The sequence below is a fragment of the Zophobas morio genome, unplaced genomic scaffold, assembly GCF_036711695.1.
Source record: "Zophobas morio isolate AGI-343-1 ecotype UQ-CSIRO unplaced genomic scaffold, CSIRO_AGI_Zmor_V1 ptg000451l, whole genome shotgun sequence".
NCBI lineage: Eukaryota > Metazoa > Arthropoda > Insecta > Coleoptera > Tenebrionidae > Zophobas > Zophobas morio.
The window spans coordinates 285,978-306,461 of NW_026972554.1; the positions used below are offsets into that span (position 1 = coordinate 285,978).

Genomic DNA, 20,484 nt, shown 5'->3' on the forward strand with positions numbered 1-20,484 from the left:
CTAACAAAAAGACAAGTGCAAGTACATATTAATTTTAAAGAGAAAAATAAAAATCCTTAAGAAACAAAACAGCTTTCTATTAAGTACTACTAATACTATTTTCTGCACGTGGCTAACAGCATTTAGCATCGTTTCGAACAATCCGCCCACTTTAAACTTCACTTGTAAAAATTTTATGGCTTTTTTGTTATGAATGTACCTTCCTTAGAGATTGAATCTGCCGAGTAATTACTTTCTATTAATAATTTATCTACTCTTTACTTTTTTATTTTATTTTTGGTAGTATAGTCCGATTGATTCTTCAATATTTAAAAGAAAATAATTTAAATTCAACGTTACAAAGTTTGAAAGATGAAACCGGTATTTTGTTCTTTGCATTATTTCTTTAGATAATATTTTTATACTTTACATTTTTATAGGCATTTGTTTTAATACAGTTGATAGCGTTGAATCTTTTGTGTCTGATATAAAAAATGGGAATTGGGATACGGTCTTGAGTGCCGTTCAAACATTAAATTTAAGTACCGTTAAACTTTATGATTTATATGAACAGGTTGTATAATTTAATTTAGTAATGATTCATTTTTAAAATTTGTATAAATTTTAGATTATTATAGAATTGCTTGAAGTTCGTGAACTCGGAGCAGCTCGATCGCTTTTAAGACAGACTAATCCGATGATCTCTATGAAAGAAAAAGTTTATATTTTTTTTATAATTTAAAGATTTATTTAATTTTTGTTTAATTTTTTTAATCTTTTTTAAATTTTTACTTTTTATTTATAATAGCAACCCGATCGTTACTTGGCTTTAGAAAATCTTCTTGCTAAGCCTTATTTTGATCACCGAGATGCATACCCTGATGGGCAAACTAAAGAAAGGCGCAGGTTTATACCATATTCGCTTTTAAATACAGAAACTAAAAATAATTATATATATATATTTTAAAATTTTTTTTAAAATTTTAATATTTATATTAAAAAGTTACACTAATTATATTATATACCGGCGCTTTACCATCCTATAAAGTATAACTTATACTTTATTATAATTATAGTAAATAATGTTAATAATACTTCTAATATAATAAATGCTTAATTTTGTTAATTCGCAAACACTTTATTAAGAATTTTTATTTTGCTTATTTTTTATAAATAATAATAATTAAGTCATATAAAAAACGTGATATAATTTTTATTTATTATTATTTTGTTTATAATAAAAATATTTAATTATAGATTCTTATTATTACTTTATAAAGAATTTTTTACTTTTGAGATTGTGTCGACTAATTCGTTTTACTTCTAGTATTACAAAAAAAAAATTTATATTATGTAAAAAATTATAGTTAAAGAAATTTAAAAATTATAGAATATTAAATATTTTTAAAATCATAAAAATTCATTTCATTTTTGAAATTTATTTTCTTCAAAAAAATTAATCAATAATTATATAGATTTAAACTTTTAATATATTCAAAAAATTTATATATATTGCTTTTAAATTAATTATTTTTATAAATTTTAAATTTTACTTATTAATTTTTTTTTTATATTTAAGATAATGCAGGAAAAATCGTTTTACTTTTAGTATTAATAAGAAATGTTTTATATATTTCTACTTCTAAAAGTTTTATAGTTATATTAGAAAAATTTTATCAAAATAATTAGTGCTGAATTTTCTAATTAAATTTTAGAATTTTTTTTTCTTTTTTTGTAATGCGCTAAACTTTTATTAAATATAGACAACAAGAACTAAAAAAAAGGTTTTTTTAAGAACATGGAAAACTCTTTAACGTACTTATCTTGAACTCAGAAAAAATTTAATAAAAAAAAAAATAATCCGAAAAATAAGAAAAATAAAATAATAGTTTCGCTTTTTAAAATAAATAAAAGTATATAGTCTTAAAGTAAATATATAATAGTAATAATAATAATAATTATTATAATAGAAATAATTGTATATATAGGTTTTATTATAATGTCTATATTGAAAGAGGATATTTTTTTCACGCATTTTTAAAAATATAATAAGAAATAATAATTTTCTCAGTAACTATGATAATTATTATTATAAACAATTATATTAAGTTAATAAGTTTCTTTTAGTTATTTTAATATAAGACATTATATTTATTTATAAAATATTAATTTTAAATTTTTTGTTTAATAAGAAGCTATTAAAAAGTATAAATATTAGCATCATTTGTAAGAAATGTAAAGTTATTATTATAATATTGATTTTCAAAAATTTTTAAATAAATATTGTTTTTGAAGCTTTTTTAATAACATTTATATTATAATAAACTAATAAAAAACATATAAATAGTAATTATAATAATAAAATTTTTTTTTGTATTTAAGAGTTTTTTCTAATAATAATTTTTACAAGTTTTTAAAAAAATATTATTTACTGAAATTTTATAATAATATTTTTTCTAATAATAATCTAATAAATATAAATAGTCACAGACTTATATTAGTATTATTACTAGAAATAATTATATGAAGTGTAAAAGATTTTCCGTTATTATAAATTGTGGTTTTTAAGTTTTTAAATTATTTATTTAAAAATAACAAATAATAAAAAATATATAAAAAAATTAATAAGAAATTATTTAATAAAAGTTTATTTTATTTAATTTATTATTTTTATAAGTTTTTTATCAAAGCTGTTCCTTTTGAGCTTTCTTTACATTAATATATAAATTTTTTTTTTAACTGAACTTTTATTATATATATATTTATTATTATAAAAAAAAAAGCACATTTTTATTATATAAACTTTTATTTATATATTATTATTGTCAACTTTAAAAGTACTAATAATATATTTATTATTATTATAAAAGTTTTTATTAAATAAAAATAGAAAACAGTAAAAATGTGCTTTACTTTATAGTATTATTTAAAAGAAACTTTGAATTATAGTTTTTTATTATTAAAAATATTTTAAACTATTTTTATAAATACTATTAATAAATTTTATTATTATTTTAAGAAACGTAGAAATATTTAATGCTATCATTATATATATCTCTTATTTTAGTTATATATAATAAAAATTTAGAAATGTTTTATAGTATATTGATATATATTTATTATTTTTTAATAAGAAATTTAAAAATATATATAAATGGAATTTATTATAGTAAGAAATTTAGAAATTTATAACAGTATTACTATTTATATTTATATTTATTATATTTATATGAAATATAAAAATGTTTTATAGTATATTTCTATATTTATTAATTATTTTTATTAGAAAATCCTAAAATATTTACTTATATTTTTTATTGTTTTATAGTATATTTATTATATATTTTTTATTTGTATAAAAAATTTAGGGATGTTACCTAATATAACTATACATTATATTATTATTTTAAGAATTATAAAATAGTTATTATGTATATTTAAATATATAAATATACTAATAACTTTAAATATTATAATAATAATGATTTTTTGTTATCTTTAACATTTATATAATATTATGTATACTTTTAAAGTATACTTAAATTTTTTATTACTATAACGTGTATGTGTATAATAATAATAATAGAAACTAAAAAACAAATATAATAACGTTTGTTTATATTTTGCTTTACTTTATTTTATTTTGTAATGATAAACTTAAGCTGTTACCTTTTGATGAAGTAAATTAACATTTTTATAATATAATAATAATGAAAACTAAATAATAATGTTATTATTTTTTTTATATACAAAAATATATATTTTTATTATAATAATAACTTTAATAATATTTTTATATAATAGTATTTTTACTTAATTACACAAAATTATATTTTTATTGTAATACTAATAACTAAAATAATATAATTACAATATTTTTTTATTAATAAACTCAAACTCTTTATTTTGTATAAGTTAATAGCTTTTTCATAATATAATAATAAAAAACTAAATAATATATTATTTAATTTTTTTTGATAACTAAATATTATTATAAATAATTTTTTTTTTAATATATATATTGTTTAAGTTTTTCGTATTTACTTAATAATAATAATTAAATATTAAATTTTTAATATAATATACTTTTTCTTAAAATATAACTTGTTATAAATTATTTTCATATTTACATAATAATAATAACTAAATATTAAATTATTAAAATTTTAAAATATAAATTGTTATAAATTATTTTCATACATATTAATATCTAAATAGTAGATATTTAATATATATTTTTTTATTTTTTATTTATGTAAATTGTTATAAGTTCTTCATATTCACAAAACTAAATAATAAATATTTAATATATTTTATATATTTTTTTTACTTCGTATAAATTGTTTTATATTATTTTCAGATTTACATTCATAATAACAGCTTAATAATAAATTATTAATATAATTTCTATTTTTTATTATATATAAATTGTAGTAAACTATTTTCATATTATACTAATAATTATATATTATTTTATTTTTTTGAATATATAAATTGTTATAAATTATTTTAATATTTCCATAATAAAAATAATAAACTATAACATTTTTTGGATATATAATAAATGTTATAAATATTTTTTTATTTTAATTTTTATATTATATGTAAATTGTGATTAATTATCATTATATTTACATTATGATAATAATAAATTATTTAATAAATTATTTTTTTAGTAAAAATATATAAATTGTCATAAATTATTTTATATATATAATATACTTTTTTTGTAAACTGTTATAATAAAAACTTTTTCTTTTAAATTTATAAATTGTTATAAAGTTTTTTTATATTTTATAGTAATAATGCTAACAACTATTGCATATATTTTAATAAATTTATATCAGATGTAATAATAATAACTGAAATATTATTAACCAATTAATATATTTATATTAAATTATTTCATTTTATTAATATTTATTTAATATTAAATTAATTTTTTTGAAAATTTTTTTTAACAGAAATATTTTTTATTATATTTTCTTTTTATAATATTTAAATTTTTAGTATATATATGTTATGAATAATTTACTTTCTATATATTATTTTATTATATAATTTACATAAGTTACATTAATTAATTTTTTATAAAATTTTGCTTTACATGAAATTTTGAATTATTTCATAGAATTATTTTACTTATATAACTTTTTCGTCATTACTTTATTTATAAATTCTTCAAGTAACATTTAGTAACAGCAATAATAACAAAAAATAATTATAGTAATAATAACAACAACATTAATAATATATATTAGCGTTATTATTATAAATACTAAAAGTTATTATAGTAAAAATTTTTATATACTTTAATGGTTCTTATTATATTATTTTTCCTTTTATTACATATTTTATTAATATTTTATAAATTTTTCGTGATTTTTTAATATATTTTACTTAATTATAATTTATTTTTATATTTATAAATATTTTTAAAGTTTTTTTAGTATTATATCTCAAAAAAGTTTTATATTATTTTTTTGTTAAATAACATTTTACGTTATAATAAAATTTTATTATTATAATAACTAATAAAATTTTTTTATAATATTTATTACAAATAATATATTTTTTTCATTATTATTATGAATGTTTTTATATACCTTAAATACTTATTATGATCTTTTAAATATTATACTTTTTAAAAAAATTTTTTTTTTTTAAAATTTTATAAACTTTTGTAGTTTATATGTTAAAAATTTTTATTATAATTTATGTAATAATTAATATTATACTTTTAATAAGTATTTATTTATTATTATAATACTTAGTAGAAAATTATATATAATATTAAATATAAATATTATATTATATTATTTTTATTTAAGAATGGCTCCTGTGAATTCGCATTTATAAAAGTTTTAAGTAAAATTTTATTAATGTAATATTTATATAACATATTACTTTTATCTATTTTTCTTTTATTTTTAAGTTTTTATAGTATTTATATATGAAATACTTATAGATGTTATGAGAATTTTTATATAATATTTTACTTTTCTATATTTTTCTTATTGTTTTTAAGTTTTTTTTTCTATTTTTATATTAAATTCTTATAGTTATTTTAATGAATTGTATAAAAAATTTACTTTATTATAAATTGATTAAAGTTTTTTTATAATAATAATTATATTATATATATTTTAAATTTTTTTTATAAGAATGGCTATTGCGAATGCACTTTCTGACGAGGTCTCGGTGGTTGCGCCTTCCCGTTTATTAGCACTTTTGGGTTTTTTTATTATTTTCAAAGTTTTCTTTTTACTTTTATAAATACTATTAAACATTTTTATTAATTATATATTTATATTTTCTTTAAGAGTTTTGTTACCGACGAATATTAAAAATAAATTATTTTTATTTTTTTATTTTTATTTTTTATAAAAGAACTTTTTTATTATAAAAGTCTTTTTTTAATTTTTTTATTTGTCATATAAAAGTTTTTTTTACTACTTCTCTAATATTATAATTTTAAATTTTTCTATTTTATAAAAAATATTTTGATACCAATACTAAAGTCTTCTTTATTACTTTTTTTTATTATTTACTAATTATTGAAGAACTTTTTTATTAAAAAACTTTAATTTACTTTATAGATATTGTAAAATATTTTTAGTAATATTTCTATTTTCCCTTGAAGAATTTTTATATCTACAAATATTATTTTAAAAAGTTTTTTTTACTTATCGAACATTTATATATTTATTCATAAAATATTTGTATTTTGCTTTGAGAATTTTGTTTTATGTTAAAAAAATATTAATTACTTTAATAGTTAATATACTGATAAAGATTTCTTTTAAAGAACTCTTTATATTATATAAGAAATATGTTTATATACTATAAAAATTTCCTTTTTAATTTTGTTTTATTATAAATGTTTATTATTATATTTGTATAATTTTTTTCGACAGATAATTTTTTTTTAAATATTAAAACTTTTTTAATTTTTTCATTATAATTTTATATTAAAGAAGTTTTTATATTATATTTTTTTTATTAAGACTTTTTCCATTTTAGTTTTCAAATTTATTCATATTATATAAATATTTATATAACTTTTTCTAATAATTTTTTACTTTCTATAATAAACTTTATTATATACATTAATATTATATAAATATATTATTTTTTACTTTTGTTTATATTTTTATATTTTTATTTAATGGACAACTTATATAAATATTTCATTTTTTATTATTTATTTTATGTAAAACTTTTCTGAGTATATAATTTTGTACTTTCTCGCATATATTTAATTTAAATAACTTCTTAAAATAATTTTTTTTTACTTTTTATTATATCTTTATTAATATATTTAATAAAAAACTTATTTAACTATAATAATTATCTAATATTTTTCATAAATATAATAAAAAGTTTTCTAAATTTATATTATTTTTCTTAATATTAAATTTTTATAAATATATTTTATATAAAACTTTTCTCTATTTTTTGATTTTTAAAATCTATTTAATGACAAAACTTTCTATATATGAATTTTTTTACTTTTTATTATATTTTTTAAATATATTTTATATATTACATTTTTAAATATACTTTTTGTAACTTTTTATTATAAATTTTATTTAATATAATATATATAAATATATTTTTTTTAAACGTTTTATTTATTAAATAGTAAACTTTTTTGTTATACATTATTTCTTATTTCATTGTATAACATTTACTTATATTTATAATATACTTTTTTCATATACCTATATTTTTATAATAATAGTAAAACTGTTATATTTAACATAAAACTTTATTACGTATTTAAATTTACTTTTTTGTTATATTTTATTAATACATTACTATATTAACTTCTATATATATTAATTTTTTTATTTTTTATAATTTATATAAATATACTTATAAATTATTTTTAATACAGCTTTACTTTTCAACGTATATATTAAATATATTTAATAAAAAACTTTTCTATTTATGTATTATTTTTTACTTTTTATTATACTATTTCTAATATATTCAATATCAAACTTTTTTAAATATATTATTTTTACTTTTTTTTTACTATAATTAATATAAAACTTTTCTATATACAATATTTTTTTTACTTTTTATTTTTTCTAGGGCAAGCTTTAAAGTTTCAACAGTTGCAAGGGATGCTCCCTCCCGGCTCTTCTATAGATTTATTTAGAGGAAAAGCAAAAATTGAGCAAGAAACTAATGAGACTTTTCCTACACAACTAGCAAGGACAATGAAAGTTTGTATTATAATAATAATAATAATAATAATAATAATAATAATAATAATAATAATAATAATAATAATAATAATAATAATAATAATAATAATAATAATAATAATTATAATAAAGTTTGGAAAAGTATCTTCCATAGAAAGCGCGCTTTTTTCACCGGATGGGCAATACCTCGTGACTGGCAGTGTGGATGGTTATTACTACTATTACTTTTTATTATTTTTTGTGAAGTTATTCTTAATATTATTATTATATCATTATCTTCATTAGTCGTATTATCATTAATTTTATTATACTGCTATTTTTATATTATTATTGTTACTAATAAAAGGATTTATTGAAGTATGGAATTACGTTACTGGTAAGTTAAGAAAAGATTTACACTATCAGAATGAAGTATTATATTTATATAAAAATTTATATTAATAATATTATTAATAATAAATAATAGTATGAATATGGATAATAACAAGAAGTTTCAATATTTCCCTCAACTTTAGTGTGTACGAATAGAAATAATAATTTAATTATGAATAGACTAACGTCTTAATATCACTAATAATATAAAAAGAAAAGAAGATAATAATAATATAGTAATAGTTAGAGTAATAATAATATTTATAATAAATATAAAATATAAAATAATAATAAAGGTATTAATAATAATAGCGGTAGTACTAATAATTATAATATAAAATATAATAATAATAAAAGTAATAATTATTATAATACTAATATTCATAGTGATAATAAAATAATAACAATAATAATAATTAAAGGAAAAGTTTATGATGATGGACGATTCTGTTCTCTGTATGGCATTCACGCGTGACAGTGAAATGCTTGTTACTGGAGACGCCAAAGGAAAATTAAAAGTTTGGAAGGTTTTATTAATTCTTGAGTATTTTTATACATTGTGTTAACTTTTTTATATTTTTATTTAACGTTTATTATTTTTTTTATAATTTCTAAATAAAAGTTTTTATTATTTACTATTTTAGTTTTTTCTTAGTTTTGTAACTTTTTATGAATTTTTGTTAAAGTTTTGTCAATAATATTTTTTATTATAAAGTTTAAGTTTTTATTTTTTATTGTTTTAATTATTTTTATTTTATTTATTAATTATATTTTTTTAAATTTTTTATTATTTTCGTTATTTTTAAGTTTTTTTAATTAAATTTATTTTAAAATCTTATTATTTTAAATTTATATGATTTTTATATATTTTTGTGTTTATTTATTTTAATTTAAAAGTTTTTAATATTATATTATTAGTAATTAATTCATTTAATGTTTTTATTAATTTTATTTTTTATTTGTTTAAAATTTTGATTATTTTTTTTTCAATTTTTCGTTTTTTATTTTTAATTAATACTTTTTATTTCAAAGGTTTTATTTATATTTTTTTATTATATTATTTTTTTATTTCTATTTTTCATTATTTTTGTAACTTTTTATATTTTTATTTATTTTGTTTATAGTTTTAATTATTTTTTCTTTCATTATTTTTCATTTTTTATTTTTTATATATTATAATTTATGAAAGTTATTATTATTTATATTATTATTATATTTGTTACCATTTTTTTAACTTACCACAATTTTATTTTTTATTTTCTTGATTTATTTTTATTGATTTAAATGTTTTTATTATTTTTCTATTAGTCTCAAATTAAATATTATTGTTATTCGTGAAATGCTTCATTAATCTTGTTGAAAATTTTATAATGCATTATTTTATTGCTATTTTATATAAACTTCTTTAATTTCATTTCTTTTTAATATTATTTGTATTTTTTCTATAAATATTAAATAAAAATATACAAAATTTTATTAAGTGGCTAATGAATTCTTATTTTAAACAAATTAATGTTGATTGGTTCTTTATCTGGTATATACATATTGGTTTATTCTTTTATCTTCTAAAGAATTTTTCTATTTTTTTATCATCTTTTTTTTAAGTTCTGTAATTCTAAATTGCCAATAAACAGAACTTTATAAATTAGCATCTTATTATCCTGAAAAAATGAATTTTTATTTGTAGATTGAAACTGGCCAATGTCTGAGGCGCTTTGAAAGAGCACATGGAAACGGTTTATTATTTTTTTGCTAAATTATTCTTATAATATTTCTATTCTATTACATATTATATATATATATATATTTTTCTATTATATTTTATATTAATGTATTTTTATACTTTTTCATAGGCATTACTTCAGTGGCTTTTAGCAGAGACAATACTTTTGTTGTTACGGCCTCGTTAGATAAAACTATAAAGTTATTATTTTTAGTTACATTTATATGTATAAGTAATAATGGTAAATAAATTTTATTAATTATTAAAAAGTTTTATAAATGATTTATATATTATCGTTATTATTATCATTAATTTAATTTATTTTTATAATATATTATTTATATATCAATAATTGTAAGTAGACTTCATTATTTAAAAGTTTAATAAATTTATTATTATTATTATTAAATATTATTTTTATATACTATAATTATAAAGTTGTTTTTGTTATTAATATTTTTATTAATTTTTTAACTTTTATTACCGTTATTATTAATATATGTTATTATTATTCATTACATATTTTTAATGTAAATATCACTTTTATTATTCATGTTGTTTCTGTTATTAAGTTTTATAATTACTAAACTTTTCTGTTTTATCTTTTTTATTATTATTATTTATTATTATTTATTGTAAATATTTTATTTATTATTTTTAAAGTTGTTTCTGTTATTAATACTTTAATAGTTTTATTGTTACTAAAACTTTTATGTTTCTATTTATATAATAGTTTTATAATTTATTATTATTAATTTTTATTTTTTAAGTGTTTCCTAACTTTTGAATATTATTTTAACGTTTTTCTTGTATATATTATTTTTTTATTATATTTTTTCTTATCTTTTTTTTATTATTATACAAGTTTTTTATGTTTTTTTTATGTTAAGTAAAATTTACTTGTCTTTTTTTTTTATTATTATTTTTGTTATTATTATTATATCCTTTTGATTGTTCTTCTGTTTCTTTAATATTATAAGTATCATATTATTTTTTTTATATTATTTTGTTATTTTTATATTATAATTTTTGAAATATTTGATTTAAATTTTATTAATAAATGTTTTTTATTTTATTTGATGTTACTATTGTATTTATTATTTCTGTTTCTTGTGTTTTCCCCCCCCCCCCCCCCCCCTCCCATTTTTTTGTAGTAACTTTAATGTTAATATGTTTTATTATTATAATAATATTTTTTCTTTTTATTTCTTTTAATAACTTTATTATTGTTATTATTATTAAAATATTTGGTTATTATAATTATTAGGGATTTTCTTGTAGTTGATACGAAGATATTCTTTGTTTGATTTTATATTTAAAAATTTAGTTATTATTGATATTATTACTTTTTTTCTCCTGTTCAATATAATTATTATTATTTTCTTTATTTTTGTTATATATGTTCATAACTTTATCGGGGTTATTATTATTATTTAACTATTTTTTACTTTTGTTAATATTTTTAAGTTTTATTATTAGTAGTAATTATTTTTTGTTACTATATTGAACAGTTTTAATTATAATGTTATTATTTTCTTCATTTTTTGTTACTTTTCTTAATAATTTTATTCGTTATTTATATTATTTTTACGGTTCAGTTATTATAATAATCACCATTTTTCAAGAATTCACGGTCTTAAGTCAGGAAAAACATTGAAAGATTTTCGAGGCCACCAATCGTATGTCAATTGTGTGATCTACTCTTCAGACGGGAATTCATTAATATCTGCTTCAAGCGATGGAACTGTAAAAGTATTTTTTTTATGATTCAATTTTTTCTTGCGTCTTATGCGGTTTTTTTTATTTTGTTGGGAATTTCAATGTTACTATTTTTTTATAGTAATAATAATATTATTTACTTTTGAAATGTTAAATAAAATTTGTTTTTTTTTTTAATTTTTTGTTTTTTTTATTTTTTATTTTAATTATAAATTGTTCGAAGTTTTACTAAAGTAATAATATTAATATTGTTAATGCTTATAATATTAATAAGAGTAAAATCCTACTTAAACTTTATTATAACTTAGATTATTTATATTGCAATATTTATAGTTTATTTTGTGTTATTATGAAATTAAAGTTTTTTTTAACTATAATTATTTTATTAAGTTTATATTTTTATTATTAATTTTTTAATAATAATATTAATTATAGTATTTATTAAAAATTAAACTTTATGGTATTAATAATATTAATAATAGTCATTATTATAAATTTTATTGAATGTTATTTTATACTATATATATTTTTAAATTTATATTATTTTTTGTATTTAAAATAATTTATTTTTTTATAATTCCAATATTTTATATGAAATATTGTAGCCTACAATTTTATATTTTTTTTTTTTAAATTTTAATAACTTCCCATTTTTATTAATTTTTTTTAAATACTTTTCATTCAGTAATTTATTTTTATACTTTTATTAATATTTTTATGAAATATTTTATCCAACAATTTCAATAATTTTTCATTATTTTTTTTTTCAATACTTTTGAAACACTTAAAGACTTTTTTATCAAAATATTTTATTTTTTATGAAAAATAAAAGTTTTGGGACGTAAAAACCACGTCTTGTATAAGAACTTGTAAAGATTTTTTAAATACTCACCAGGAAATTTCTGTGAATTCGGTAATTTTTTTTATATATTATAATAAATTTATTATTACTATTTACTTATTATTTTATATGTTATTATATTTTCTTTTTTTAATATTTATTATATAATTTTAGCTTCTTTTATATTTATATAAATATTTTTTCAGTATTATAAACTTAAAAGCAGCTTTTCTGTAATTTATTAAAAACTTTCAAAACTTTTTATTTATGATTATTTTTGTTTATATTATTATAAATTTGATTGCTATTTTTTAATAATATTAAAAAAGTTTAACATACTTTTAGTCTTGATATTAATTTATATTACATATTTTTGCGAGTTTACATTTATTTTTGTGAATTTTTATATTCACCTTTTTTTTTTATATATTTTTATTTATTTTAAGTTTAGTTTTTCATATATTATTATAATTTATTTATTATATTTTTTATACACATTTTTTATTATTTTGAGAACCTCTTTGCTTTATTATTAAGTATCTATATATTATTATTCTCCCTTTTATTATTTTTTAACAAACTTATTTACTATAAAACATTCACATTTATATATATTTTTATTCTATGTATATTTGTTTAAATAAACTTTTTGCTAACGCATGGCACACAAGAAAATTAAATATGTATTACGTAAAGCGTTATATCTATATATTTATTTTATTTACTATTATCATTTATTTGTTATTATTACTATATTTTTATATGAAGTTTATTAAAATTATTATTTATTATTATTGTATTATTATGTTATTAATATATTTACTATGTTTTAATATGAATCATATATATATTATTGTTTTATATGTTATTATTTATTATTATTTTTTATATTATTTGATTTACTTGCTAAAGCAAAACATACAAATATTATTATTATTATTACTATTTTTATATATATATATCCAGTTATACTATATATATTACTATTTTTATATTAATATGAAAATTTTATAGATATATTTCTATGTTATATTTTTCAAGTTAAGCTTTTAAATTTTTAAAATAGTATGTATATTATTAATATAAACATTTTTATTATTTTTTAATATAAACGTTATTATTATTATATCTTTTAAAATACAAACTTTTACATTATATCTTTTTAAAAATAATATTTATATTATTATTATATTTTTTTATACAAAATTTTTTTTAATATTTTTGTGGATTATATTTATATTAATATTTTAAAATATTTTTTTAATATAAACTTCAATATAATATTTTTTAATAAATTATATTTATATTAATATTTTTATAATACAAACTTTTTTAATAATATTTTTTTATCCATAATAATTATATTAATTTTATTACTAATAAAATTTCATATACAAACTTTATTTGGTTAATACACTTAAATTTTTATTATTATTACACTTTTTTAGCACAAACTTTTATATAATATTTATATTAAGGTTATCACTTTAATATTTTTTTATACAAACTTTTTTATTATATTTTTAAATAATACTATTATATTACTGTTATTATTATATTTTTAAGGTTCACTTGCTAACCCAAAGCAAACAGCCGCCTTTAGGGAACGACCGGTTTGTGGTATGCAACGAGTCTTCCACACTTTTCATTATAAATTTGCAAGGCCAAATTGTGAAGTCTTTCAGTAGTGGAAAGCAAAAAGGTTTATATTTTGTATTATTATATATTTATTTTTCAACTTTATTTATATATTATATTTACATTTATTTTCCCGTAAATTTATTATATAATAATTTTATTTTTCAAAAATTTATTTTCTTATTAAATTTATATTTATATATTATAAATTTACTTGATATCTAATTTTAAATATATTTGTATATTTTATTATTAATTTATATTTATTATATTTTTTATTAAATATTTATCTTACATCTAATTTCTTAATATTTTTTATATATTAAATAATAAATCTATTTTAATTTTAATTTATAAATATTTTTTGTAATTATTTTATTATAAATTTATATTACATTTTGTTTTTTAATATTTTTTATGTAATTTTATTATGAATTTATTTATTTTTATATTTAGATTATAATATTTTTTTATTATTAATTTTTTTAAATATTTTTATATTATTTTATTATATAAATTTATTTATATATGTATTTTCTAATTGATATTTATTTTATTATAATTTTAATTTAATTTTTTACTACATAACAAATTCATTTTTATGTTATTATTAATTTTTTTATTACGTTTATATTTTTTATTATTTCTCGTGAAGTTCTACTATTATTATTTTTATATAATTTTTTTGATATTTGTTAATTATTTTATATTAAATTTAGTTTTTTTTAATTATTATTTATTTTGTATTTTAAATTCTTTTTACTTTAGTATTGTTGTGTTACATTTATTATAATATTACTATCATTTTCTTTTTTTTATTTTAATTCTATTTTCAAAATATTTATTTCATATTTTATATCTATTTTATTTAATATTATTATGTCTTTATTAATTATACTTTTTATTATAAATTTATATTTCATATTTAATATTATAATTAAATTATTATCTATTTTTTTTGTATTGTCTTATTATAAATTTATTATTATTTTATTATATTCTATAAGATATTAATTATTGATTTATTGTATATTTATTTTATTATAATTTTACTTTTTTATTAATATTTTCTTTTTTATTTTATTATTTATATTTATATTGTTTTACAGTTATTATAAAGTAAATAATATATTTAATTTTTTCTTTTAATTTATAGTTTTAGTATTTTTTTTTAAAATTTATTAATTATTTTTTTTTATTTATTAATATTTGAAAATATTATTTTTTTCTTTTTATTTATAATTTTTTTTTAAATATCCAAAAGCTTAATATTTAATTTTTCAATTTATAAACATTTTTATAATTTATTTTGTTTTTTTATAATCTAATTATAAATATTTTCATTTTCTAAATTTTTTTAGTTTATACACATTTTCAAAATATTTTTTTTTAGTTCTCAAAACCTTTAATTTTTTTTATTTTTTAATATTTTTAAAAGTTATTAGTTTTTAAGTCAACACATTAAAATTTTTGTTATTCTTAAGTACTTCTTATTAATTTTATTAGTTTATTAATATTTTTATAAATACCATATTTTTTTTATTTTCCGAAATCTTTTATTTGAACTTTTAGTTTTTTAATTATTTTGATTTTAATTTTTAATTCTAAATTGAGTAAAAAATTTCTATCTATTAAAAGCTTTTAATTATATTTTATTTACTTTATTTATATTTTTAAATTTTATATCATAAATCTATGTCTTCTATTTAATTATATTTAAATATCAGAAATTAATTTTCTTTTAATTTATAAAGGAGGCGAATTTGTGTGCTGCACACTTTCACCTCGAGGCACGTGCATTTACGCTGTTGGCGAGGATAAAATTCTTTACTGCTTTAACTTGCAAACGAACAAACTCGAGCAGACATTGGAGGAAATTATTTTTTAATCAATTAAATTTTTTACTTTTTTTTAAAATCTTTTTTTATTAGTAATTGGTATATATATATATATTTAATGATGATTTTTATATGCATTATTTGCTGTTCTAATTTTTAGTTTAACCAATCAAGTATACTTTGGAGGTAGTTACTTTTTCATCTAATTTAAACTTTAAATTCTCAATAAATTTTTTTTATCAGACAATAGCGTACTTTTTTATTAATTAAAATTTTTTATATAAATTTATATATATACTAAACTTGTAAACATGCAAACTTGAGCTGACTATAGAGGAGATAATTTATTTAATTTAAATTTATTTTTAAAATTAATATTGAAATTTCACTATTACTAAGTAGCTTTCCTTTGATGAGAATTTTTATATTTTTATATTTTTAAGTATTTAATATTAAAACTTTTAGATTTATTCTTATTTAATAATAGCTTTCTAACTCTGAAGTGATTGGCGTTGTCCATCATCCACATCAAAATTTACTAGCAACTTTTAGTGATGATGGTGAAGTTAGACAGTGGAAACCATAAAATTATTTTTTATTAGTAATAAAAATCTTATTATTATTATTTAAATTTATATAATAAAGATGCATAAATATTGTTAAAAATTTAGTTTAAGTGATTTTAAAATTTTTTTAAAACTATAAATTGCAATTTATATTGAAATTATTATTATATAAATTTTTTGCTATGAAAATGCGTAAGTCTTGTTTAAGTTTAGTTTATCAGAATATGAAATTTTTTAAAACTATGTATTGCTAAATTATAAAAATAATTATTATTAATTTTATTGCTAAATTATTAAATTTATAGATCTTAGTTTAATAGTTTAAAAAAAATTCAAAAAATACCAATTGCTGTACTACAAATAAAAAAATTATTAATAAAAATGATATTTTTATAAAGAAGCAATAATCTTGTTTAAATTTTGTTTATTTGATTTTTAAAGTATTGATAAGTGAATAGCAGAATTACAGAGAAAAGTTATTACTCAAATTAATACTAAAAAAATGCTCAATTTTTTTTTGTTTATAGTTTAATTATCTTATTAAATTTAAGTTTGAGCTGGAGAAAAGGAAACAAAGTTTAAAGAGATGCACAAATAAAAATTTATTTTGAATGATTTATAACTATTTAAAAGTTGATTGGTAGAGTTTTGTTTTATATTTATACTATAAAGAAGCACAGCTCTTTTAAAAATTTAATTTAGTTCATTTTTTCAAGAGTTTGGGTTATAGAATTTTGGCAAATATTATTATTATCTGTATTTATACTATAAAGTCGCTCGAATTCTTATTAAAATTTAAAAAAAATATGAAATGCAGGATTATTAAAATATTATTGTGAGGTTACAAAGTTTATAAAAAAATTTAAACATTTTTAGTTTTAGTTATGATAAATTTGATTTTAATGTAATTGATCATAAAAATATAAATATTTTTATGAAGTGGTGGAAGAATTAATGACTATAAAAATAAAAAAAATTACTAGAAAAAAAATTTAAAAATTTGACATTGCATTTTAATAATTTTGATAGCCAGAATATTAATAGTAATGATAATATCTAAACTATACCAAACATAAAAAAATTAAATAAATTCACCCCAAGAAATTTAGATAATTTAAATCTGTAATGTTGATAAAATTGTTAAAAAAAATTGGGAGCTAAAATATTTATAATGAAAATATCTTAACTAGATAAAATAAAAATAAATTCACTAGCAAAGATTTGGAGTTCTTGTTGCTATTATGGCAGTAAAAATTTTTGTAATAGATTTGATAGTAGAAATATGTGAAATATATAAACAAAAAATAAAATTTGAAAAAGATAAAATCACAAGAGAAAGTTCTATTAATTTCACTTTAAATTGTTGATAATAAGATTTTTTAATAATTAATTTAAATTTTTTTTTTTAGTATGTCTTTCTTTTGCAATAAATTTTTTATTCATATTTGTAATACTTCAGTTTCTGTTTCGGGAATTTTACCTAAAAGAAATTATTTTTTGTGCGCACTTCAGTTTTCTGCGTTCAATTTTTACTTTTGTGTTAAAACTTGTTAATACTATTTTGCTTTAAAATACATTTAGGATCATGATATATTTTAATAGTATCATATTTGTTCCATACAAGAAGTTTGAAAAGACCTATAATTAGATAAAGTTGTTTATTTTAAATTATTAACTTAAATTTTGTTTTCGTATTTGCAAGTAGTTTATAGCTTTTTACTTTTTTTTAAACAATTTATAACCTTTATTGTATTCAAATTATGAAATCTTCATTTTTACTTAATTTTTTTTTTTGATTATTAACCATATTTAAAATTTTTTAATCTTAAAAACGATTTTTTTTAGATTATATAAATATTATGAATTTATATAATTCAATTGCTTAGTAAATATCATATCTACTAACATCGGAGCAAAGCATTTTTATTAAGGAAAATCTTACCCTTGTTAAACCTGCAGCACTTTTTTGAACAAAATTGTGTACGAATTAAAAAAGGCAAAGGAAAGGATAAGGAGAAATCGAAAAATAAAAATTATACACTTTAACGAAACATTGGAAAAATCTTTACTAAAGGCAGTAAACACTGATAGATTTTATTATAAGGACGGTGCTCAAGTTATACAATACTAAATAAAAATAAACTCCATAAAATAATATAATAAAACTAATTTATTAATTGTTTAGTTTAACATCAAAACTTTGTAGAAATTCATAAATTAAAAAACAAAAATTATTTGTTATTTGAAAAATCATATAAATATAGTAGCCACAATAATATATTTTATATTTGAATAATAAGCCAAAAAAACTGTCTAATACTATTACATAAAAATTAATTTTAAATTTAAAAAGCAATAAAATTCATTTAATTAAAGTTAATAAAACTGTTTTATGATAACCCTTGAAAACTATATTTATTTAAAAAATAACAGGTAATTATTCAGAAATCCATTTATATTGAAGCTTTGTCAAATAAGTAAACTGTTAAACAATTCTTTTTTAATTTTTTTTAATTCATTTTCATATATAGAATTCCTGACATTGTTCATACAAGCCCTGAAAAATAAGCTATACAGTGAATTAAAACTAACTTTTTTTTTTGATTAATGTGGTCTCTATATATCTTTTATAGTATATTTTCTTTTATAAAAAAGTAAGTTTTACTTTTAACAACATAAAGTGTAACTGTATTCTTGGGGCTTTTTAATTTATGAGTAATTTCTTAATTTTGTTAAAATATTAAAATCTAACTGACTGTTACAAAGTAATATATATTTAGTTTCAGTAATAAAACAGATTATTAATATTATTTTCTTAGCTATCTGTTAACTCTGAAATGATAAATGAAAAAGCTTGATAAATAAAGCGTAGATACACTAATAAAGTTTAAAATGATTATAACATTAAATTTTATACTGTATATAAATGTTCATTGTTGACGGTATATTGACTTAGTAATTGAGAGTAGTGTAGTCTATTAAATGAAAGTCTATATATTATGAATTGTGGCTAAACTTAAAAATATTGTATAACCTAAAGCATTCTTGGTCATTAACACAACAACACGGTAACACAACATTTTAGACAATTTAAAACAAGATACCATAACAGTATACAGGGCATAAAACACAAAACACTAACCCTCTAAATTTCGAAGGAAAATTGATCCGTAATTAATCCAATCAATAACTTGAGAAACGATTAATAAAAGAGAAATTAATATTTCAACAAAAAATTTAATTTTGACCTATCTTATTAATTGAATACCAAACTAAACAAAAAAATTTTATTTGGTTCAATTAAATTTATTGTACATAATGGAAGCAATTTCGACCTTTTGTAAAAGTATAAATACAGTCCGAAACTGGTCAATTTTAGTATGCTTCCATATATTCATTCTTTATGCAGGCTCTGATAGTCGTAGTACCTGCTCTAGAATGTTTCTCATAACTCCTAGTAGCTAAACATTTTTATAACCTTCAGCATTTACAGTTTTTAAATTTCGTATTTATTCTAAGGATATTTTTCTTTTTGTTCATAGTAACTACTTTAAAATTACTTAAAAAGCTAAATGTTTTAAGAACAACCTTT

General features: G+C 15.1%; 1 protein-coding gene across 1 annotated transcript; it reads left to right on the forward strand.

Annotated features, from left to right (window-relative positions):
- The first annotated feature begins 189 nt into the window (after positions 1–189).
- LOC135120941 (WD40 repeat-containing protein SMU1-like) lies at positions 190–16,912 on the forward strand. The gene is made up of 17 exons (XM_064045266.1): positions 190–224; positions 284–360; positions 420–553; positions 608–697; positions 788–885; positions 6,144–6,214; positions 8,080–8,213; positions 8,328–8,403; positions 8,542–8,606; positions 8,990–9,094; positions 10,255–10,303; positions 10,421–10,490; positions 11,916–12,042; positions 12,842–12,922; positions 14,417–14,552; positions 16,243–16,362; positions 16,815–16,912. Exons 1-17 carry the CDS (start codon positions 190–192, stop codon positions 16,910–16,912), a joined length of 1,566 nt encoding a protein of 521 aa, XP_063901336.1.
- The last annotated feature ends 3,572 nt before the right edge of the window (positions 16,913–20,484 follow it).